The 25,773-nt window shown below is 42.0% G+C and overlaps 1 protein-coding gene across 4 annotated transcripts in view; it reads right to left on the bottom strand.

The window, feature by feature from the left end:
* APLP2 (amyloid beta precursor like protein 2) overlaps positions 1-25,773 on the bottom strand; it is an 86,246-nt gene that overhangs the window by 21,582 nt on the left and 38,891 nt on the right. For all 4 annotated transcript variants that reach the window (XM_043579828.1, XM_043579826.1, XM_043579825.1 and 1 more), the window contains exons 2-6: positions 15,798-15,971; positions 14,806-14,929; positions 3,074-3,186; positions 1,439-1,635; positions 833-1,041 (exon numbers count right to left, since the gene is read on the bottom strand). In XM_043579828.1, coding sequence (XP_043435763.1) covers positions 833-1,041; positions 1,439-1,635; positions 3,074-3,186; positions 14,806-14,929; positions 15,798-15,971 — 817 coding nt within the window. The remainder of the gene's footprint in view (positions 1-832; positions 1,042-1,438; positions 1,636-3,073; positions 3,187-14,805; positions 14,930-15,797; positions 15,972-25,773) is intronic.

The following is a 25,773-nucleotide window of genomic DNA, read 5'->3' as shown; positions in this document are numbered from 1 at the left end:
TCCGTGAGTTCGAGCCCCACGTCGGGCTCTGTGTTGACAGCTCAGAGCCTAGAGCCTGCAGCCTGCTTTGGATTGTGTGTCTCCCTCTCTCTCTGTCCCTCCTCCACTCATGCTTTGTCTCTCTCTCTCTCTCTCAAAAATAAATAAATGTTAAAAACAAACAAACAAACAAACATCTAGACTGTTAAGTATTTCCCCTATAGGGAGTCCCAAATAATTCTTCAGATCTTAAATGGCATCAGATAGACACTCTCCAGGAGGCTGCATGTAAATGGCTCTAGATGGTCTTTTTTTTTTTTTTTTTTTTGAAATGACAGGATGAAAAAAACTGCTGGGTCTGATTCCTCACCAGTAGGTCATTAAAGGCCACCCTCCCAGTCACAGGCATCTTTCTGGTGGACCAACAGGGCAGCATACGGATGGGAACACACACTCAAGAAAAGAACCAAGGAAGTTAATTTCATTGTAGAAGGTCAGGGCTTTAGAAGTACTGAGGAGGGGGCTCCCCTTGGGGAGAGAATGTTGCAGGCTCCATGTGGAAGAATCCTGCCCAAGTGTAAACCATGTATCTTCTCCCTTATCCTCTGGGTCCCTGTTCTCTAGTTCAGTCCTTATAATGCCAAAAACAGTTTCTGATTCAATCCTGGGTCCCCCCCGAACGTGTCAGCAGCCTGGCCACCGAGCACTAAGATGGCACCACCAGCGGGCTGGAGAGCAGATTTCACGCCAGCGTCCAGGAGTGCCGCCTCTCCCTCTGTGACTTACCTGTGATGAATGCAGTCCAAAATTGTAAGCAAATAATTACCAGATGGATTTTAATACATCAGGTTACCTTTAACGTCGTGAGTAATCTCCTTTTCTGAAACCGTCCCGTCACTGCTGGGTTCGGTAGGGTTCTCTTCGTTGTAGTCATCGCCTTTAAAGGTGTCGTAGTAGTAATCACGGTCTTCCACCACCTCCTCCCCTTCTTCCTCATCCCCGTCATCCTCATCCACAGCTGCTTCTGTGAAGTCCTCCAAATCTGCTTCGGTAGGAAATTCACTAAAGGTCACAACAGAAAAGGAAGGTTAAGACCAATTCCTGTGTGCAAAGCACAACAATGATTCTCTTCCCTATGCTGAAACACAAAAACAGAGACAGGAAATAAGCTCAACTCACGTTTAGCTGTGCCACTACAGCCCTCAGCCCAGCTACAGCTGGGGAGGAGGAGGGGAGGAGTAAGTGGGCAGGCACTGCATTAGCCTGCAGAAAATACCGTGGCCACAGAATAGGAAGCCGAGAGCCACCAGGAGTCCTTCAATCAGCTAGGGCGACAATGAAAGGCCAGCTGGCTCAATGCCAACACGAACAAGGGAATGCCCACTTTATCCAGAAGGGAGGGACCGGCAGCCCACCACCACCAGCAAAACAATCGCACAGGTGTAGAAGAAGAATTTACCTTTTGTAAATATCATAGTCTTCCTCTTCATCCTCTTCCTCTTCTTCCTCCTCATCCTCCTCCTCTTCTTTTGACACAGTTGATTCAATAGTCTTTGTCTGAGGGCAGCACACATATTCAGTGCCATGAAACTGGTCTACCCCACACGGCAGCAGCATGCCATAGCGATATAAGGTCATCCCCTCAGTCAGACAGGCCTAAAAGAAACCCACAGATCCAACATCAGAACATTAATAAATTTGGTCAAATAGTCCCCCATCACTAGCTTCATCCAAAAGAAACCTCTATCGGTGCCTGGGTGGCTCAGTTGGTTGAGTGTCCAGCTTCAGCTCAGGTCATGATCTTGCTGTCCGTGGGCTCAAGCCCCGCGTCAGGCTCTGTGCTGACAGCTCGGAGCCCGGAGCCTGCTTCAGATTCTGTGTCTCCCTCTGTCTCTGACCCTCCCCTGTTCATGTTCTGTCTCGGTCTCAAAAATAAAAATATTATAAAAAATAATAATAAACAAAAGAAACCCCTATCAAATCACTATGTAAAGCATTCTCTCACAGACACACAAATTTTCTGTCAACAAGTTGTGATGCTATTATTTTAAGAAGATTTACAAATTTTGCTTAACTTGCAATGGAGAACCATCATCTGGGCCAGAAACAACAAAAGCCCACAGTTAGAAAAAAATTAAGGAAAAGGGAGCTCTTCTAGTACTTATCAATGCTGGCTAAAGGCGGTCAGTGATAATTTACATTCCTCACTGTGAGGGCATTGTGTCAGAATCTGACCAAAGAAACTGACTAAAGATCCAACTTAACCACAGAAGACAAGTATAAGAAAGGGTACTTTTCCTCACTGGAAAAATGAAATGGCATCCAATCCTATGAGGATACATGTCAAGACATAGATTTTCTAGAATTGGCTATTTCTACCCTAAGGCCCTAAGGCTTGGGATGGCCTCCTTGGAAATCCCACGGACAGCATCCTTGCTTAACAATCTTTTCAACATCCTTAACTTTAGGAGCTGGATTGTCAACACTGTATTTCTCAATAAAAATATCCTCCCAAATATTTTTATTTAAAAAAAATTTTTTTTAATTTTAATGCTTATTTATTTTTGAGAGATAGAGACAGAGTGTGAGTGGGGGAGGTGCAGAGACAGAGGGAGACACAGAATCCAAAGCAGGCTCCAGGCTCTGAGCTGTCAGCAGGGGCTTGAACTCATGAACCACGAGATCATGACCTGAGCCACAGTCAGACGCTTAACCGACTGAGCCACCCAGGCACCCCTAAAAAAAATTTTTTTAAGTCTGAGAGAGAGAGAGAGAGAGTATGTGTGAGTGGGGGAGGGGCAGAGAGAGGGGGGAGAGAGAATCCCAAGCTGGCTCCACACTGTCCACGTAGAGCCTGAAGCGGGGCTTGAACTCATGAACCATGAGATCATGATCTGAGCCAAAACCAAAAGTCAAAGGCTTAACCATCTGAGCCACCCAGGCGCCCCCAAATATTTTTAACTTAGAAGATACAATAATTGCAAACTTTGAAGAGGGAAAATAAAAGCGATTTGAAATCATGAGGAGGTTTGGAAGAAAATGTTTCTTTCTTTCTCTCTTAACAAGGAAAACAACACATGATCCATTCTTTTACCTCTTTAACTACAGTGTGCCAATGCTGGTGATTCTCGCACACCTCCATCCGCTCTTTGTGGAAAAACTGGCACTTTTCTGGAACGAGTAGAACATCACTTACGAATTCACCCACTGGAAAAGAGAAAGCATTGTTATAAGCAAATCTGATCATGATTTGAGGTAGAAAGGACCCTCGCTGCAGATCAGGGCAGCTACACAGTCAGGTGTGCACAGGAGCAGTCTCTAATTTATGTAAGTTGATGTGCCTCTCTCATCTTCAAAGGTCAGCTGGATGTTACAGCTCCAGGTAAAGCAGCTACAAGAGCTCAACATCCTGTTCAGGTCATGATGCCTGGGACTTTCCTCACTCTTCCTGGACTCCAATCCCTTACAGTCCAGTTGCAGGGCTATCAGAATACAGGAGGGGTGGAACAGGAATAGGAATTCCCCCCCACCCCCCGATTCCATGATCTCAAATGCACACAGATACTCCCCACCACCTTTGAGTTCACATTAATTAATATTCCTAGCCTCCTACATCCCTATTTCTGCCCACATTATTTCTAACAACAATATCCCCAAGAAACTAAGACCAGGTGTTCCTTTGAAGTACAGACGAATCTTACTTTGGTCCTTTTGTGTACCTAAAAACATGTAGCTCTAAGACAAAGCACCACTGATTCAGGGAAGACTCATCGATAGAAGGGAATGGGTGCCTTTGCAATCCAAAACTCTGGCAGACACTACTTTAAGCGGGTGACCAGCTTAACATCACCAACAGTGACAAGCTGATATATGTGATGTCCTAAGAAGAAAATCTCACTGGGGCACCTGGGTGGCTCAGTCGGTGGAGTGTCCAACTCTTGACTTTGGCTCAGGTCGTTGTCTCACCGTCCTTGTGTTTGAGCCCCACATCAGGTCTGCACTGACAGCGCATACATACCCTGCTTGGGATTCTCGGTCTCCCCCCCTTCTCTGCCCTTCCCCTGCTCACGTTCTCTCTCTCTCTCTCTCAAAAATAAACAAACATTAAAAAAAGAAGAAAATATCACTACACAGTCTTTCTGCCAAAAATATGTTATTTGAATCTAATCATGATGAAACAGTAAGACAAATTCAAATTCAGGGATATATTTAAACAAATGGCCTAAACTAAAAAAATACCATTGTTGTGAAAGATTTAAAAAAAAAAGTTGATTGGGGAACTGTTGCAGACCAAATGTAATAGTTCAATCCTTTTTAAAGGAAAGCTATAAAGGACACTATTTGGATAGTTAGAGAGAAATTGCCCAAAATGTGATTACTGTATCGTAGTTATGTTAGAGAATGTCCTTGCTCTTAGGAGAAACAAGCTGAATATTTAGAAGTAAATTTTCACAATGTCCCAACTTACTTTCAAAGGGTGTAATAACAACAATAAAAGATACGTAAGATGCACACACACACACACACAGAGAAGACAAAATCAGAGAACCCAGGTAAAGAGTACAGAAGTATTCACAGTTACATTTTTTTTCTATAGGTCTAAAACTTTTCAAAAGTAAAAAGCTGTGAGGAAAATATACATAGTTGTTTAAAAAAACAGATGATCTTTTAGAAAGACACACTGAAATATTTACAGGAAAAAAAAATATTATCTGTGATGTGTTTCCAATAATCAAGAGTAGGTGGGTGGGATTGTCCACAGACAATGTAAAAGTGGCTCATGAACTAATGATTGCTGCATAGCTGGCCAATGGGTACATAAGGGTTAACAGTATTATTTTTCTCTTTTGGACATGTTTGTACATTCCATAATAAAAAGTTAAAAATTCATGTATTTCTGGGGCGCCTGGCTGGCTTAGTCAGTAGAGCATGTGATGACTCTTGATTTCAAGGTCGTGAGTTCAAGCCCCACGTGGGGAATAGAGCTAAAATTAAAAAAAAAAAAAAATTCATATATCACGGAAGCATCACCCAGAGATTCTGATTCAGTAGGTCTAAGGTAGGATTCAGTAATTTTCATTGAATAAGCATTCCAGGAGATTCTGATGCATCACCAATATGCTCCATACAGGGTCTAAGTAGAGGAAAACAAAGAGAGGGAGAGAGGTGTGTGCTTAGTTCAGGAAGAGATGTAGTAAGTGGGGGCAAGGGAAAGGAAGCAGGCAGGCTAACCTCTGAGATTCTCTTTTCTTTTTTCTTTTTTTAAAGAAGGAAGCATAGAATATGAAAGTAATCTGGCCTGAGAAAGGTCGTAGGGCTTTGACCTTAATGCAAAGTCTGTGTAGACCCCCCACCCCCACCCCAAGCTCATCATCATGGCCTGGTCCTCCAGGACCCCTCAGCCTCGGGCCTCAGTCTGTGGGCACTATACAAGTCAATCCTTCCGTGACCCATGTGACAAGCGAAAGGAGTCCTTAATCTACTTTAAGGGGGAAGATGTGCTGTGACATTACGCTGGGGCAGTAAAAACAGCCTCCCCACTTCAGAACTTTACACAGGGTAGTGATGTTTCACACCACTATTAGTACAGGGAATTTGGAAGCCAATTTCCTCATGCAGGAACACAAAGTAAGTTAGACATAGTGTTGCCTTGAGGCCCTAAAGGCTCTAGGGAGGTAGAACATGTACACTTTTTCAATCAACTAGACACAATGCTTAAAAAATCCAAAATCCTCATGATAAATGAGGATGTGCCTCTACTAGAAGAAACAATCCTGATATTCAACCAAGTAGAAATTACTTAAACCCTGACACCCAACCACCAACTCATATTGTATTAATGTGATTATGCTGTATTGACTAGGCAATTTTATACTTAGTTTATGACAAAAAGCAACAAAAGAGTGTATTAACGAACAGTGTGTATAGGGTTAAATGTCAGGGTTCTATTTCAGCACCATCATTATCAGCAGAATGGTTTTAGGCATAAAGAAGGTTAACTTACTTATTAACCTTTCTGTGCCTTGATTTCCTTATCCTGTGTGATGATAAATGACATAATAGAATACAACATCTGAAAAGCTTAGAGCTGATTCTGGTACACAGTAAACACTAAGCAGTATGTAAGTGTGCTATTTCTAATTATTGATGGTAATGTTGGTAAGACTTGAGCTGAGTAACTAGTTTTATACAAAGCAAACTATATATACAACCACAGTTATCATACAGAAATCTACAATTTGTTAAAACATCAATTTTATGTTTACAATTGCAACATCAGAAAAACATTTAAAACAGCAATTTTAGAGGCACCTAGGTGGCTCAGTCAATTAAGGGCCCAACTCTTGATTTGGCTCAGGGCATGATCTCACAGTTCATGGGTTCAAGCCCCATGTCCGGCTCTGTGCTGAGAGCGTGCAGTCTGCCTGGGACTCTCTCTCGCTCTCTCTTCTCTCTTTCCCCCTGCCCCTTATCCTCAGCTCGTGCTCTTTCTCTCTCTCAAAATAAGTATTTTTTTTTTTAAACCCAGCAATTTTATTACTATATATCTAGTCTACAGAGGTAATAAACAAACCGGGTTTTTAAAAAATACAGTGGGGGGGCACCCAGGTGGCTCAGTAGGTTGAGCATCAACCTTTGTCATGATCTCATGGTTCGTAGGCCTGAGCCCCACATCAGGCCCACTGCTGTTGGCCTGTCAGCACAAAGCCCACTTTGGATCCTCTGTCCCTCTCTCTCTGCCCCTCCCCCGCTGGCACTCCCCTAAAAATAAATAAATATTTTAAAACTCAATAAAAAAACAGTGGAAAAAATACTAACAGAAATAAACATACAGTGGAATACTATATATTGAATTAAAATGAATGAAATCTACTTGTATCACACATTAGATACACCCCAAAATGATGTAAAGTAAAAAGCAAGTTGTAAAAGTGATGTCAGGTACAGAATGCTACCATTTATGTAAGCTTAAAAACACAAAAACAAATGGTTTATAGAAACATCTGTATACAGCAAAAGTATAAAAACATGCGTGAGACAGAGGGAAGCCGGGGATGGGTGGGTGGGTGAAACAGGGGATGGGGATTAACAGCACACTCATCATGATGAGCACTGAGTCAGGTACAGAAGTCCTGAGTCACTACACTGTACACCTGAAACCAATATAACATTGCATGTTAACTACACTGGAATTAAAATTTAAAAATTAATGAGAAAGAGAAGTAGCTACTGAAACTTGGGTTCTTTCCCCCAAAAACAAAAAACATGCGTGAGAATAATACATGCCAACAAGTGGGTAGTGGCTACCTTGAGAACAAGGGAGGGAGTGAGGGAGGGCAAGAGGGAGGAAAAGGGAAGAAAGGATGGGGCTTTGAAACATTTACTCCCTCTATGACAAAATAAGGTGCGGATGAAGCAGACCTGGCAAGCTGTTGAAGAACTTAAATCAGGATGATGAGTACTGAGTCACCATCATATTTTACTTTTTCAGTATCCTTCAAACGCTGTATTTCAGAAAGAAGTTTAAAATCAAAACTTTTAAAATGTCAGTAATTCAATAATTAACTCCATGCTATACAGTAAAATTAAATGCTACCAACCCTTAGCTATCCCATGATTGACTCGATCTCTCTGACCTCTGAAAACCAGAAGAGAATTAACACCACTGAAATTGGACCAGGAACTAAAATGTAAAAATAAAACAAAACAAAACAAAAGAATACTCTTTAACAACTGCAATTCCAACAACACACTCCAAGGAAATAATTAAGCAAGTAAAACAAAGATATTCATTGCTGTGTTGCTAATATCAAACACTGAAACCAACCTAGATGCCCATCAATCAGGAATTAAATGATGGTAGTTACATACAATGGAATACCATCAGGTCACAGGAAATATGGTTTACGTTTATATTTAACATGGGAAAACTTCCATAGTGGTTAAATCATTTTAAAAAGAAAGAAAGAAAGAAACATACTCCATATCCCTAATCTTCCTCCTTCACCCTGGTTAACTCCTTAAGGCTAAGTCTATACAAATATAGGCAAAGAACCATACAGATATGTTGATATATCTCCCTAAGAACAGCACATAATAGATGTTTAAATCTAAATATTAAAAAAAAAAATTCAAAAACAAGGCAGCATATGTAGTATGACCTCTTTTAGGAAGAAAAAATGCATTTAAAAATATATAGATTTCTGTATGTGTCCAAAGAAAAAAGTCTTGTCTATATACACCAAAATGTTAATCATGGTGTAGAAACTGGAAATTATTTTTGCTTCCCCCATGGTCTTTTATTGAAAAATAAACTTATTAAGCATGTAAACTAAAGAGGAACACATTTCAATCCCAACATTTGTTTTCTGGCATTTTCACTATTACTTTTTTTTTTGCCTTTGCTACATTTATCAGAAGCTTCTACGGAAAAAAAAAAAACTGACTTAGGCAGATCAATATTACTGTTGTATAGACAAACACTGAAAATGGTTTGGTCTCAGTTTAGAATTTTACCAAAGTTTGTTAACAATCTTCAATTTAGTCAGTTAGGTTGTAATAGATAATGGCCACAATTTCGCAAGTCACGGGACACAGAAGGTTATAGAGTTTTCGCTATTTAAAAAGCTGAGGAATGAATATGGCAATTTAACAAAACCTAAACCTACAGGATTTCGCTTAAGCTGCATTTATGATCTATCTCCAACCCCCATCCATTCCCTAGGATTCTGTTTCTTTTCCATATCACGCCCATCCATCAAGGCCATGATAGCCATCAGGTTTTGGAGCTCTTCCAGAGTTACTGAAATTCCTTTTAAAAATAACAAAGGTTGTTATTCCCCACTTGGGGAAGCCCTCAGCAGCACCAACACTCACACACAGTTTTTAAAAACCTACTGCAAAAGTACTCTACAGCTGCGAACAGCTGGAAGACCGTTTCAGTTATGGGGCTCACCAGGTGGGAGAAGATAGCCTTCTGTCATGAGAGGGAGCCCAGAGAATCAACCTGACCACCCATTGCAATTTCCCGTGAGGTATAGCAGCCATCCCTAGATGTCCCTGAGGTCAATAGGGCTCTGATATTAAAGACCCAAGATAATTCTCGCAAACGAAAATACACAAGGGTCCATGCTGGGAACAGGGCAAACGTGAATTCAAAGGTAGAAGCTGCCTTGCAAACAGACACCTGCAATGGGCAAGTGAGAGACCACGGTGCACCATTGCTGAAGACGGCCCCAAAGCCTCTGAGAATGAGAACTGTCTTTGGCAGTGCTCACATCACAGTAACGCTCTGTCCAGATCTCCATCCAAAAATAACCCAAAACAAAAACAGTCACGGGCTTACAAAGCCCTCTTCTTTTGGTGTAGAAGCCAGCCTACAGATAAATGTCAGAGATGACTAACGCCTTCCCCCAAAATACCAGCAGTTTCACTTCTTCACACATCACCAACTCTGTCCTACTTGGAACATCCTACCTACGTACCTACCTACCTACCCACCCACCTAAAATGTTAGAGATAAACAGGAGTCGATTAGTAGTAACCTATGATATAAGGTCATTTTGAAGAGAGAGAAGACTGAACTGACACAGCAGGTTCAAAGTCACACTGATGGGTGGTTAAGCATCAGAAGAGGGCAGAGCTGAGTGACACGAACACAGACGTGGGTGGGCAGTGCGACACCAGGTGATACAACCACTACTTAGCAACCTGAATTCATTCTCAAACTGCTTGCCAAGCATGGTAATCAGGACACATCCCTCTTCCCTCAACCGAGCAAACACAATGACAGACAAAACTGGTGCCTGAGGACACAGGTAAGGACGCTGGAATATTCAAGCCAATTCACACAGGCAACCCAACCACTATAGACAAATCCTGTTCCCAGTTTCCATTTCCACACCTTCTGGTCTATCTACCTACGATTTAGGTTTACTAGGCAGTACTATGTTGTTTTTCTTTTCTTAAGTAAGCTCTGTGCCCAATGTGGGGCTTGAGCCCACAACTCTGAGGTCAACAGTTGCATGCTCCACTGATGGAGCCGACCAGGCGCCCCATTAGGCAATATTATCTTAAAGGGGGGGTCCTAGGGCTGAGGCTAACCATACTACTACATCACTTTACTCCAACATGTGGTATTCATCTTAACACGTACAAAGGCAGCTACTGTGGTTACTTCTGGTGAGTAAAATGCACAGAACTCTTACTTTTAACTGTGTCCATTTTTAGTACAGTTTGTACATTAAAAGAATTGTGTGTGGTTGTATAACTCACTGAATATACTATAAATCATTAAACTGTATACTTTTAAATGGGTGAATTACACAGAATATGAATTATATCTCAACAAGCTCGTTCAAAAAAAAATAAAAAAGAGTACGGGCACTTGGGTGGCTCAGTCAGTTAAGCATCCAGCTCTTGGTTTCAACTCAGGTTATGCTCTCCCAGTTTGTGTGATAAGCCCCAAGTTGGGCTTCATGCTGACAGTGCACAGCCTGCTTGGGATTCTCTGTCTCTCTCCCTCTCAAATAAACAAACTTTAAAGGCTTAAAAAGTTAAACTTAAATTACAAAAGCAGAGGTTGGGGCACCTGAGTGACACAGTTGCTTGAGCATCTGACTCTTGATTTTGGCTCAGGTCATGATCTTATTAGGGTCAAGGGATCAGGCCCCGTGTTGGGCTCTGCACTCAGCATGAAGCCTGCTTGAGATTTTCTCTCTTCCTCTTCCCATTTGCTCCTCTCTCCCACTCTCTCTTTCTCCCTCTCTAAAATAAAAAAAATTTAGGGGCGCCTGGGTGGCTCAGTCGGTTGAACGTCTGACTCCGTTCAGCTCAGCTCATGATCTCGCGGTGAGTTCGAGCCCCACGTCGGGCTCTGTGCTGACAGCTCAGAGCCTGGAGCCTGCTTCAGATTCTGTGTCTCCCTCTCTCTCTCTCTGCCCCTCCCCCACTCATACTCTGTCTCTCTCTCTCTGTCAAAAATAAATAAACGTTACAAAAATTTAAATAAATTTAAAAAGTGGAGACTGATCATTTACAGAAGATACTGAGTAAGTAAATAAATATAGTGAGGATAATGGAACTGAAGATATCAGTATGAGCTAATGTTTTTAATATACACATGTAGCTATAGAAATATATATTTATGTGTGCATGTACTCATATATACATGCATGTATTTTTTTAAGTTTTATTTATTTGAGAGAGACACAGACAGTGCAAGTGGGAGAAGGACGGGGCGGGCGTGGGGGAGGGAGAAAGAGAATACCAAGAAGACTTTGTGCTCAAACTGTGACCTGAGCCAAAACCAAGAGTCGGATGCTTAACTGACTGAACCACCTAGGCACCCCAACGTGTGTTTCTTGGCTCTGTCCGAGTGGGCCTAGAAGCAACAACATCCCAGACCAGTAAGTACACATAATGCCCAGACTTGGTTTCTAAACACCATTCTCCACTGAAAGAAACCAGGGCTTCCTGGAGAAATGGCAGATTCCAGGGGTAGAGTCAGGAAAACACAGGATCAGCCTAGAGCATCCTTTTGTCAAATGTGGACAAGTGCTTAAGGAAATAAGTGAATGCCAACACCATCTTAGCCAGGGGATAAACGTTATCATGGGTAATGGAACTCACATCGTGCAACTCCTAATGTTATGCTGCAAGAAGAATACATCTACGGTAGTCCCCTCAAAAATGTGTAAATCAAAAGGTCATAAGACAAACCCGAATTGCAAGGCATTTCCACAAAGTAATTTGTACTCTTTAAAAAAGTCAAGGTCATGAAAGACGAGAAGAGACTAAATACAATGTGTGATCTTGAATCAGATCCCGGTATTATTGGAACAAAAGGTGAAACCTGAACAGGGTCTACAGATTAGATTTGGATCAATAATAGTTTCCCAATTTTGATGATGTGATCACGTAGAAGAATGTCCTTGTTTCTAAAAAATCTATATTAAAGTACCAAGGTATAAAAAGATACCAACTTAAATGATTCAAAACACAAAAACTCAGTAATGGGGGGGACAAGGGTTGGGGGTACTGTGGGAGTGAATAAGGTTAATTTTACCATATTAGTCATATGGTACAGGTGGAAAATCTGAACTCTGAGGAAAGAGTGTACAGGAACTCTTTGTACTATTTTTCTAACCATTTTGTAAACTTGAAACTATTTTAAAACTACCTTTTTTTGTTTGTTTATTTTTTTGAGAGAAGGGGGGGAGGGAGGGAGCATGGGTCAAGCAGGGTAGGGGCAGAGGGGGACAGAGGACAGAGGACCCAAAGTGGTCTCTGTGCGGACAGCAGACAGCCCAATGTGGGGCTTGAGCTGTGAGATCATGGCCTGAGCTGAAGTTAGACACTTAACCACCTGAGCGACCCAGGTGCCCCTAAATTATTTTTAATTTTAAAAGGGAAAAGCAACTCTAAAAGACTATCACCAAAATGCTTTCTAAGGAGTCTATGGAAGGGCGCGTGGGTGGCTCAGTTGGTTAAGCATCTGACTCTTGATTTTGGCTCAGGTCATGATTTCACGGTTTTGTGGGTTTGAGCCCCACATTGGGCTCTGTGCTGGCAGCAGGAAGCCTGCTTGGGATTCTCTGTGTCCCTTGCTCTCTACCCCTCCCCCACTCACGCTCTCTTCCTCTCCCTTTCTCTCTCAAAAACAAACTTTTTTTTTTTTTTTAAAGTGTATCCTATGTTCTAGACATTGTCACGGTACTGGAGGACAGAGAAGACTAAATAAAGCAGGGTCCGTGGTTTCACTGTGCTTACAGCGAAGTTGGAGAAAGATACAGAAACAGATTGTCACTGGACAGGGTGATAGATGCAATGGCAACATTGGGAGAATTTCAGAAATCTGCATGTCTGGAGAGAAAACATAACCAGGAGGAAAAGATTTCTTTAAGGGAAGCAGCCCCTGAAATAAGTCTTGAAGGAAGAACTCCCCTAGCAGGGGAAGTAGAGGAAAGGCATTCCAACAATGAGACCTGGACGGTGGGTGGCCAGGAGCTGCAAGATGTCGATGTTGCTGGGTGGCTCACAGAGCAGACAACAGGGAAGGCCAAAGCAAGAGCCACATTATGGAGTTTTTACGCTCCAGGGCAGCTTAATGAAACCTTAGTTTTTATGTGAGGAAGAGCTACTACAGGCCTTGATGTGCGGGAAAGACAACTCGATTTTCATTTTAGGTCAGAGGGCAGCAGACCAGACAACAGAACTGAGAAGCACACGAGGCTGGTGTCCCAGTCCAGGCGGCAAAGGATGAAGGGCTGAACTAACGCAGCAGGAATCAGAAGGAAGAAAAGGATTATAAGCCAGATGTGTCCCGACTTTAAAGTAGCAGCACCCCGAGTGTCTCAGTAATATTTTCACAGCACTTCAAGGCCAAAAGAATACCCAAAGCTAGGTAGCTGGGTCCAACAATATAGTAAGTCCTCGTGTCCTAACCCCTTAGCGCATGCCGGATGCTGAACGACTCTTCCAATGTTACAATCGACTGGACACCATCACCCTTGTCTCTTCCCAGGTTATTCTGCTGTGATGCTGGCTCTTTAACACAGGAACCCCTGAGACAACGCTCTATAAAGACAGGAGGTCACTGAAAGGAATGGACTGACAGGATGTTGATACTGTAAATACCTCCAGTTCATGGGATGTCTGAAAGAGGTCTCCTTTGAAAAACCAAAACTATCCCACAATGCTCCACACTGTGTGAGTCTGCTGCAACGCCCTGGGGTGCCTCAGTGCACAGTTTGGGAACCACAGACTGAAGCTGTATTGAAGGGGTAAGAATGAGGCTTGGAAAACTGACTGGATGTAGGGAGATAAAGGTCTCCCAGGTCTCAACTCAGAGTTCTGGGTGAGGATTGGAGCCAGCAAGTCGTAAAGACACGTAGCAAGGGGAAGACCAGGCTGCAAAGTCTTCAGGGGTAATGGTGCAAAAGGAAGAAACAAATGCAAGTACTGCCTACCTACTGACTACAAATATTCAAACTACACTCTTGCTTCATTTAGTTCCAGGATTTGACAGGCAGTGAATGAAACCTCATACCCAGAGATCTCGGGCCAAATGGATTGGAAGAACATCTCTCAGCTACACCACGCACAAGGCTTCCAGGCCTCACCCCACTGCATGACGCTCCACTGTAAAGTAAATGGTGTCGAGCACCCGCAATGCCCCCCTTTCTCCCTACTGGATACTTGACAACAGTAATTGCTGCATAAACATGGTCACTAAGGTGCCAACTCCTCCTTTGATTGATTTGGATACATGTGAGAATGTATATCAACACCAACACAAGGTCAGAAACACCTGTACCAGTCACGGGCCCTTCAGAAAGGCAGGGGTGCATAGACAGCTAGGGGTCCCGTCTCTCGGAGATTACCACAAGTCCGGCCTGCCTAGCAATACAGGATCTTAGGACCTTGCAAAATATGTACAGGATGAAGTGAGAGGAACAGAAGACTCCATCCCTTGGGCTGTTCAGTACCACTCCTGCTATGATTATACAGCAGGAGTTTCAAGCACTCACTGCAAGGCAAAGCTGGGAGGCCCTGAGGGCAGCACTCTCAGTGCCATGCAAAAGGCTCATCCTTAAAAGACTGAGGGTGCCCCTGGTGGGGGAGGTAATAACCATCAAAGACAAGTCAACCATCAACACTAGAAGGCAATAAATATTCAAAAAAGAAGTCCCCCAATACATTCCTGTAGCCCTCAGCTTCTTAACAGATGTAGCTATTTCACTGTGAGGCAAGAGAAAATCAAATTTAAAAATGAGCAACCTCTACTTCCCAAGAAGCAACCACGATCATCTAAAGGACACTCACCAAGACACTTGAAAGGTATCACGATGTGACTCTTGCACTGCTTTTTGTCCCTCCGGCACCAATTGTCAACACTGACCGGCTCATTTGCTTCCATCACATTTGTGATCTGTAGCTCTGGATACATCTGCAAGGGAAAAGAAAACACACACAATAAATTGACTTTATCCATAATAAATGGACATTCATTTGCAAGTAAGGGTGTCTGCTACTCAGCGTCATCATTATCCTGTATAAATCTAAGCCTCCACTCGTGCTGCCCCTGGTTCTAACTGAAGAACTCAGCAAGTCAAAAGATACTGTAACTATTAGTTTTCTTTTGACAGGTAGATTTCTGATCACTTCTAATGCATTCTCTTTAAAAAAAAAAAAAAGTCATCTTTATTTAAGGACATACAAAAGCAGCAAGCTTTCAAGCCCAAAATAAATCGATGAGGTATCAAGCCCACTTGTAGGATGCATGTAAAGAGCTGAGAAGAAAAACATTTAAAGGGCAAGTCCATGAAAGGTCTGTTGATGAGACTATAGAGTAATACTTCAATGCTGGCCCTCTGTGCTAGTCCTGGTAAGAAGTTAAAGCATCTCATAGCCCCTTCTAGGTCAAGTTCTGACTCAAGTCAGACCTGAGATTATCATTTACAATACTGGTGGCTTTCTATGAGCAAGTGGAGAGCACAAGATACACACATTTGACTTCACGCCCTCCCACACTGCAAGTGAGAAGCAAGAGAGCCGGGCCTTTACTTGTACGGGACCTGCCCAGCTTCTGCACCGTTCCCTCCTCAAGGAACCAAGAGCTCACAGCACACACAGGCAGAGCCTCTGACAAGCCTCAGTCGTGTCGTATATATTCAGAAAGAAAACGCCTGGTGTTCTGTCATTGGCAATGCGATCTTAGGTCAAAAAGCAGAATGACAGAGTATCTATTTCTAAGGTAAGCAGTTTCAAGCATGACCCAGAAGAGAGCAGTTTTCACATTCTGGCACCACTCTTACCTCCTGACAGTACTGAAGAACTTCTTCTTTTGTTCCAAAGCAGCTCTTGGTGCCTGTTGGGTCAGGTTCCCATTTCCCAGTCTGAATGTTCACATGCATATTTAACTTTCCACAAAACATTGCAATTTGAGGCTCGGCGACAGCAAATCCTGTTCCGGCGTTGGCTGCAAGAGCCTGCCAAAGGGGAAAACATCCAGGTTTACTCCAAAACAGCTGACACAAAGGTAGAGTCATCCCATGGTTTGTGACAGTAGAACTGATCTTTTAAAACTTCATTATTTACTATTTTTATCTTCATAAACAAAGCCTTTCCCCATGAGTTAGGCCAGAAAAAACAATCATTGTTGAACTTACATGATCAAAGAAAAATGTCAATGGGAAAAAAAATCTAACCCTCACTCCCCATCTGAGTACTTCGGAACTTGGGAACCTATAACCCAGCTGAAGACTGCTCTAATAGAAGCACACATCTCACTTTTCATCCCTTAACAGATTAAACCACTATAGTAAAGGCTAAAGTTCCAGTAATTCACTCACACAACAAAATTTTGTTGAGCAGCTACTATCTTGCAAAGCAACATGCTAAACGCCTAGGACACAAGAGTGAGCAAAAACTTATGGTCCCTGCTCTCATAGGGCTTACAGTTTAGTGCAAGAGTCCATACTCACACATACAAAAGTGTGATCACACTCCTAGATGTCGCACCAAGGGAAAGAACACAGTGCCAAACAGCGTACAGAAAGGGAATTTAACTGAGGCTTGGGTATGGAGGTGGTCAGGGAAGTCTCCTGAAGACAGCAGCACTTGAGAGCATCACGTGGCGGGAACATAGACTGAGAGGCAGACAGCAGTGAAAGAAAGGAGGAGAGGCATGCAGGGGCAAGGCTAGACAGTGTGCACACCAAGAAAGGACTTCCATCTTTATCCTGAGGTGCTGAGAGTTTTTGTTTTGGGTTTTTTTTTTTGCTTTCTTTATTTTTCTATTTTGTTTTTAATTTTTTAGCATTTATTTACAATTGAGAGACAGAGCATGAGCATGGGAGAGACCGAGAGACAGGGAGACACAGAATCTGAAGCAGCTCCAGGCTCTGAGTTGTCAACACAGAGCCCAATGCGGGGCTCAAACTCACAAACCGAGAGATCATGACCTGAGCTGAAGTTGGACACTTATCCAACTGAGCCAACCATGTGCCCCTGCTTTCTTTATTTTGAGAGAGAGAGAGAGCAGGAGTGAGTGACCATGAGCAGGGATTAGACACAGAGAGAGGGGAGACAGAGAATCCCAAGCGGGCTCTGCGCTGTTAGCACAGAGCTTGATGTGAGGCTCTAAATCATGAGATGGTGACCCGAGTCAAAACCCGAGAGTTGGATGCTTAACCGACTGAGCCATCCAGGTGCCCCGAGATGCTGAGAGGTTTCAAGCACAAAGTTAATACCGTCAGAATGCAGCTGTGATACTTTTTCTGGCTGCAGGATGGCAAAGAAATTTGGAGAAAGAGAGAGGGAGGGAGACTGGTACCTTGGGCTAAGGCAGTGCAGTGGAGAAACAGATTCAAGGTATCAGACAGCCCGACTGGCAAGCCTTGGTGACAGATTAGCCAGGGAGTCGAGGAAGAAGATGTCAAGCATGACTTCATTACTCAATGAGGGAATGGCATCATTCACAGAAACAGAACACTAAAAGGGATTTCATGAACAATTTTATCTTGTATTAGATAAAACAATCAATGACTCTACAGTCTTCCTTTGTCTTGTATCCTCTTTGTGAAAACATCAGAGCCATTACCAGCTCACAAATTACAGGTGAGAAATAACTTTAGGCATGATGACAGTTAAGGCTTCTACTAAGTCTCCTGGTGCAGGAAACCCCAGGGATCCTAGCATCTAGAAATATGCTAATATTGATGGTTGTATCCACAATGGAGTTTTGTGGTCTCCCCTAATGTAAAAGTACTTTCAAAATTTAAAAAAAAAAATTTTTTTTTTAAGTGTTAAAACTTGGCGGATAGGGTTAAGATTGTATGGTCTATCATGTTGCTCTTTTTAAAAAGAGCAATTAAGGGCACCTGGGTGGCACAGTCGGTTGAGCGTCCGACTTCAGCCAGGTCACGATCTCGCGGTCCGTGACTTGGAGCCCCGCGTCAGGCTCTGGGCTGATGGCTCGGAGCCTGGAGCCTGTTTCCGATTCTGTGTCTCCCTCTCTCTCTGCCCCTCCCCTGTTCATGCTCTGTCTCTCTGCCAAAAATAAATAAAAAACGTTGAAAAATAAATAAATAAATAAATAAATAAATAAATAAATAAATAAATAAAAAGAGCAATTAACATAAAATGGTTTTCCTATTAACAGAAAGGGTAGCTTTGCCTTTCATAATATATGGAAAATGTGTGCTTTCTAAGCAACTCTCATTTATTTGTGCTGATGGACTACAAAGACATTAATGGCCCTTCCAATCAGGAGACTACATTTGATTTTCAAATACATCATGACCTTTCTCCAGGAAAAGTTTACCATCCTCCATATATTTTGCTTACAAGCTTATTAAAATAAGCCCACTTTCTACCAGTACAGGAGAATGAAACACAAACACTTGTTGGATAGCTAGGAGAACACTAATTTGGGATGAAAATATTGCCAACATCAATCAGAGTTGAAAAAAACACCTCAATTAAATCCAATGAAGAGAACAATTAGCAACTTTATTAAACAGAATTGATTATAGCCCTACTGTGACAAATAATCATTTATTAAAGTACAAGGCAGATCTATATATACCTGCCACATAACTGCATATGAAACTACAGGCTAAGAAGAAGAAAGAATATTTCAGGATAGCTGTGGAAAGGAACACACACTTATTTATAGACAATACTCTAATGGTATTTTAATTCAAACCAATCACTAAAAGGTGTAAGGATGTATAAGATGTGTTTATGTCTCACAGTGAGTTCAATATGTGTACCAAAATGCCTCTTCTATGGGCCATTCTGCTTTTGAGAGCCAAATCTAAGGATTAAGGCTAGAATTTCCTTATGATCACGATATGGAAGAAAATGGGTATGTACACATATAAAAGGGTTAATACAGAGACAAAGGCAAAGAAACCCCAGACACATTTATCTCCCCAAACCAGAGTTTCCCTAAGTTCTTTCCTTCCTACTTCAAAGCCCAGACAGAAAGAAAATTGAGGAAGAATGATAAATATATAAGCAAGAAAGCCAAATCAATAGGTCAAAAGGAAAGTGTTTCCTAAACCTGCTATAATTGAACCACCACAGCTAAATCTAAAAAATGTTGAGCAAGAATTCATAAATTCTCTTTGGCTTTGCATAGTTTTTTTTTTAAGATTTTATTTTTAAGTAATCTCTGCACCCAGCATGGGGCTCGAACCCACAACCCCAAGGATCAAGCGTCTCCCGCACCACTGTCTGACCCCGCCAGGAGCCCCTGGCCTTGTATATTTTAACATTAAAAGCAGCTATTAAACAAACAGGACTTCGGGTGCCATAGAAGTACTGGGGGCAGAGGGCGGGGCATTAACCTCTTAAATTCCACACATTAATTCAGGTAAGAAAGTGTCGATTAGTTACGTGAACTCACCCAAGCCACAGACATGGATTGGTCAAAACTGTGCAGGCAGCCATTTATCAGCACCAAAGATTATGTTCCACATGTTACTCATTATGGTTGTTGGCTAAAAGACCACAAGAGTTCCAACTGTATAAATGTTCAGTTTATGGGTCAACCACTAAGGTCAATACATCAGTGATGAGTGCATTTGATCTTTGTGCTGAGATGGTCAGCACTGCCTTCCCTAAAGAGAATCTAAAATACCAGAGGTTAAAGCAACAGGAAGAGGCCTAAGCAGCAGCAGCCCCTCACATCAGTTACCACCAAGAAAAAGGAGAGTAACTGGAATCATTCCAGACAACTAATATGCTGCAGTGATTCACTTTTGAGTTCAGAAAGATTAATCCTTGTGGTCATAAGAGACTCTCAAGAAGGTATCATCTGAAATATAAAAAGCCTCTGTGGACCATGTCTAGGAATCAACTAATCAAACATACCCCAACCTTACCTAGGGCATAATAGGATCGGGGTTTTTTCTGTGATGTTTCTACTTCTTTCCTTTGAAAATGCTCTTATTTAATGCACTTCCATTTTCTTAAGCACACACTGTGCCTGGATCCATTACATCAATGTATAAATCAATCTGTTTCCTAATCTAACATGTTACAAATGGGATTTCACTGCCAAGTCAGCACTTCTGATATCCTGTGAACCTGGAATCTTTGACGAAAGAAAATTAATGCCCCACACTCTGGCACTTAAGCCGGTCTTTGTGATCGGTGCACATTGCAGCACTTTTAAGGCTTTGAAAACAAATTGCATCAAATGTTTCCCTAGCCCAGCGCTTCCATTTTACTTAATAATTCATTCTTAATAAGAAATTCCATTTTATTAATTTGGCTCAGGGAAAAGAGTTTAGCTATCCAAGGACAGAAATTCAACTTGGTAAAAAGTGCTTCTAGTAACTTGGTTGAAAATCTGAAATGGCTTAAAGCAATAATATAAGTACATCTAAATCTGAGCCTAACTTCACTGAGGGCCTTTAATCATCATCTCAAAGATACAACTCCTGGGCCCACCTAAGCCCCACCTCCCTTCAACAAAGGGGCTCAGGACCAATGCAGCACCCAGTCCAAAGTGAAATCTAAACCCATTATTTCCTTCCTCACTGAAACTCTTGCCCCAGAATCTAATTTGGCTCTAGGGTTTGGGAAAGCGCCTGCTGTGGAGGGAGCATCGTCTAAAGAGGACAGTTTTATCCTCTTACTGAGTGAATCATGTTTCCTTGGATAGGAAGGTGCTGCGTTACAGCCAGGCAAGCGTTACAGCCAGGCAAGCGTTCCAGCCCCACCCCAGGAAGGCAAGGTAACCCAGTTCTACCCTAGTGCTCACCAATACTCAACAGAGCACACCTTCGTAGCATCCAGTTACCACCTGCATGTTACAGACATCAAAAGGCACATCACTCAAAATCAAAGACATTCCATTTGTAAAGAGAGAGTCAGTAAAATGACAATCTCTTCATGGATGCCAAGATCCTATATAACATATTCATTCTTGTCCAAGTCTGCATGGCATTTCATGATTCATAAATTAAAATGACAAATCTGGGGGCATCTGGGTGGCCTCAATCAGTTAAGCCTCCAACTTCAGCTCAGGTCATGATCTCACAGTTCGTGGGTTCGAGCCCCATGTCGGGCTCTGGCTGACAGCTCAGAGTCTGCTTTGGATTCTGTGTCTCCCTCTCTCTGCCCCTCCCCTGCTCATGCTCTGTCTCTGCCTCTCTCTCAAAATAAATATACATTAAAAAAAATTTTAGGGGCGCCTGGGTGGCGGTCGGTTAAGCGTCCGACTTCAGCCAGGTCACGATCTCGCGGTCTGTGAGTTCGAGCCCTGCATCAGGCTCTGGGCTGATGGCTCGGAGCCTGGAGCCTGTTTCGGATTCTGTGTCTCCCTCTCTCTCTGCCCCTCCCCCGTTCATGCTCTGTCTCTCTCTGTCCCAAAAATAAATAAACGTTGGAAAAAAAAAAATTTTTTTTTTAAATTATAAATGACAAGTCTGTGTCCACAAATCTGCACCTAAGATTTACTTAACTGAACAAAGTATAAAAAATACATAGTTTCAGGTACCTCTCCAATGTAGTTATTAACTATGAAAGGAAAGACAAATTACTGCACAGTGGACACACTGACACTACCCTCACCAGCAGTAAGCCACGTAAGAGAAGCCACAAGGAAAGGTAAGTAAGGCTGAGGGACTCTTACATTTTAAAAGACTAAGGAGAAATGACAAGTAAATGCAGCATAGGAGCCAAGACAGAATCCTGGGGCAGGAAAAGAATATTAGTGAGAAAAGTGGAGCAAATATTTGAATAAGGTCTGAGTCAGTTAATAATTGTGTACCAACGTTAATCTCCCAGTTTTCACAACTGCACCACGGTTATGTCAGATGTTAAGATTAAAGGAAGTCCAGAAAGGGTATAGGGGAACTCTGTAGTATTTTTGCAACTTTTTATTTTATTAAAAAAAAATTTTTTTTTTAATTTTTGAGAGAGGCAGAGTGAGTGGGGGAGGGGCAGAGAAAGGAGGAGACACAGAATCAGAAGCAGGCTCCAGGCTGTCAGCACAGAGCCCAACACAGGGCTCGAACTCACGAACTGCAAGAGCATGACATGAGCCTAAATCAGACACTTAGCCGACTGAGCCACCCAGGCACCCCCACAACTTTTTAAAAGCCACTAAAGTAGGTTGAAAATAAACTGAGCCTGGGTGGCTCAGTCGGTTAAGCATCTGACTCTTGATTTTGGTTCAGGTCGTGATCTCACAGTCATGACATGGAGCCCCCGCCCCACTGCTTAAGATTCTCTCTCTCTCTCTCTCTCTCTCTCTCTCTCTCTCTCTCTCTCCTTCTCCCTCTGCCCTTCCCCTGCTCGCACATACACATGCACTCTCTCCCAATCAATCAATCAATCAATCAATAAAGGGGTTTGGGTTTTTAAAATCCTGTTCACCACTAGCCTGAATTTTGATTGTGATTGTATGGTTTCAATTGGTCACAAAGAGAAGACACACTTTTAGGTAGGGTTACTAGTAAGTATAATCAGAGCAGGCCCAATACCTGAAAAACAAACCATTCTGAATACACAAGTAGAAAATGTAGAAAACACTAATGTAGAAAAACACTATGTGTACAGACACTAAATTCTCTCCGATGGGAGGACTACTACGATTCTGCCCAGAGCCTAACAAGTAAAAGAGTCCACTTTTGTTACTGTCAAAAGGGTGGCTGGAGTTTGAAGCCTTTAAGGTACCTTTATCAGCAGTAAAAAAGTGAAGGTTTCAATTTAAAAAATGCCAAGCTTCAAACATTTCAACCCACTATTTAATAAAATAGCAGGAAAAAATATAGCAGGATTCTTGTTAAGCATTTTCCAGTTTTAGCAGCAAACTGAGAAAACCTGTTCTTAAAAGTGACAGTTTGTATTACACCAACTGAAAATCCTTGGCCTTTTTTTTTTTTAACATTTGAACTTAATTCTGATTAGAAACTGGTGAATTAGGTTTAGGGGGAAAACGCCAAATGCAAAAAGCCATTATTCCTCCACTGTCATATGCCAACTGTTAGGTATTACTTCCATAGGCAGTAATTTATACAAATAATCTCTGCTTTATTAGAGCTCTAAATATTAAAGTATAAATGAAGTATCATTTCCAAGATTAAAAATGGTTTAGACTGTCTCCAAGGCTTTTTATAGGAACACAGTAATTTGTTCATCTGGATTACACTGGTAAGGATCCAAGTCCCAAGATTTAAGAGAGGTCTATCTGTTATTTGTCTCCAAGATGAGAGCCAAGAGTCTTCTATAAAGGAAGTTATTGAAAAATACATAAATACATAATAATTTTATGTAAATGAAAAAAAAAGCGGAATGGTGTTTTTGGATCTAAAATTCTCAAGTGGACAGGTTCTTTACTGGTTCCTGTGTTTCTTTTCAATTGCCCGTAAGAGCAACTCCAAGAAACTGACTTTAGCAGGTATGGAGACCTGCCGTGATCAACCATTAGTCCTCTGCTCATTCCACTCCTGACCTCAGAGGAAGTGTGAGATGGTGGCCAAGAAGCAAGGACTCTAAGACAACCGATCGTGACAGAGTTCCAGTCCCATCACTGACTAGCTATGCTGCCTTTGGCAAGTCAACTAACCTCTCTGGACCTCAGTTTCCTCATCTATAAAATGATGATAATAGTAACTACACTACCATAGTGTTGTCTTGAGGTTCAAAGGAGTTAACCTGTGTAAAGTGCTTTGAAATAGGCTTGTTCTATAGAAAAGAGTTCCTCAAATGCTGATGGTCATTGTTATCAGGCTTTAAATTTCTTTTTTGTAAAACAGAGCTCCTAACATACCTCTGCCTCCGGGGCCTGTTGTGGGGATTCACACGGAAGCACAAAGCACAGCACCTGCTACAGAGCAGCACTCACATGTTAGCAGCACTGTCACTGGCAGATTCATTTCTCTCTGGCTGCAATCACAGAACTGGGGCCTAAATTATGAGTGCACAGGGAAGAACCCATGAAGTCTCCATGGGACTAGTCATCCTCCCAAATCCAGGATGGCAGGAAATGGGCTTAAAAGACCACATGTTCCTTCTTTACCTATTAAATCCGGACATACTTCAAGTCGGCTGCGTTAATACTCCACATTTTCTTTTGTGGGAATTCAGTCACCACAGGCTTACATGAACAATTTAATACCGCCCTACCATGTAAAAGAAAATCACCGGGAGTTGCTGGCTTCCTGGCCCCAGGCCAGCTTCCGGCTGGCACGGAAGCTAGGTCAAGATGAATCTGCAGTTACTACTCTGTCACTACTGCAGTGATCAAAAGCACTATGTAAGTCATTTCTCTAGATGTGTTTTCTGAAGGGAAGGATATTCCCTCAACTTACTAGCTATGCAACATTATGGAATAACCTCTCTTGACATTCGTTTTCGCTTTTGTGCAACATAAATATGGCACTACCCAAATTTTAGGTATTCTAATAAACGACACCCACAATATTAACTTTGGACTTTGGTTTACAGTTCACACTACAACAGGCAGAACTCTACTTTCTGCCAACTCCTGATGCCTAAGGAACAAGGCTTCAAAACAAAGACTGCTTCCTCACTGAATTGGAATCTGCAGGATTCGGAAGCCAGGCAGCAATCTGTCATACTCTGAAGGCATGCTAACTGCAGAGGCCAGAAAGCCAGGAGGCTTGAGTATTAATGTAAGATGATCTAAATGGTGTGAACTTGAGCTTAACCTTTGAACTCACTGGCCAGTACTACTTAGTTATTTATTGAGTGTGCTACATAAATAGTGGATGCAGGGTTAGGGGGAATGTATAGCAATGTATTTCCTAAACCTAAAGAGTGAAATGATTTCAAGTAACAGATGCCCAAAGTAATGCTGATTAAATATTAATAATTAATATGTGCAAGGGGAACCTGGGTGACTCAGTCGGTTAAGCGTCCAACTTCGGCTCAGGTCATGATCTTGCGGTTTGTGACTTTCAGCCCTACGTCAGGCTGTGTGCTAACAGCTCAGAGCCTGGAGCCTGCTTTGGATTCTGTGTTTCTCTCTCTCTCTGCCCCTCCCCAGCTCTCACTCTGTCTCTCTCAAAAAATAAACATTAAAAAAATAATAATAATATGGGGTGACTGGGTGGCTCAGTTAGTTAAGTGGCTGACTTCAGTCATCAGGTCATGATCTCGAGGTTTGTGGGTTCGAGACCCACGTCAGGTTCTGTGCTGACGGCTTGGAGCCTGGAGCCTGCTTCTCTCTCTCTCTCTCTCTCTCAAAAATAAACATTAACAATAATATGTTCATGCTAAATCATTCTTACTGATTCACAGATGACAGAAATAATACAAAAATAAAGAAAAAATACAAATGATTGGAGTAAGGAGTATTCTGTGGGGTATCTAAGCACAAAGCTGACAATTTTCTCAGAAACAATAAGCATGCTCTTTGCTTCTGGCTGATCAGATAATATTCTGGCTCTATAATATTTTATTTCAAGTGAATCAGGTCATAATCATTAAAAATTAGGCACTATTTCAACATTTTTTCAAATGTCTCATGTCCTTAATGTAATAAACTGAATGTAATAAACTGAATATTGTATTATTCAGATAGGTTCTATTTCACTAAAATATATACACAACTTAATGATTTTACCAAGGTAAAGTTGGGAAACTATCCACATGCCAGCTTTAGCGAAACACTGACTTTCACATGTTACAACTGCAAACATGAATAGCTAATGCAGAGATCTGAAACTGATTCCATCATCTCTTTTCCTTTTGTATACCCAGGAAAAGAAAAGAAAATAAATCCATGCAGCTGAAAACATTCATGTT

This window comes from Prionailurus bengalensis, chromosome D1 (assembly GCF_016509475.1).
Source record: "Prionailurus bengalensis isolate Pbe53 chromosome D1, Fcat_Pben_1.1_paternal_pri, whole genome shotgun sequence".
Lineage (NCBI taxonomy): Eukaryota > Metazoa > Chordata > Mammalia > Carnivora > Felidae > Prionailurus > Prionailurus bengalensis.
This window is presented reverse-complemented; position numbering and strand designations above follow the sequence as displayed.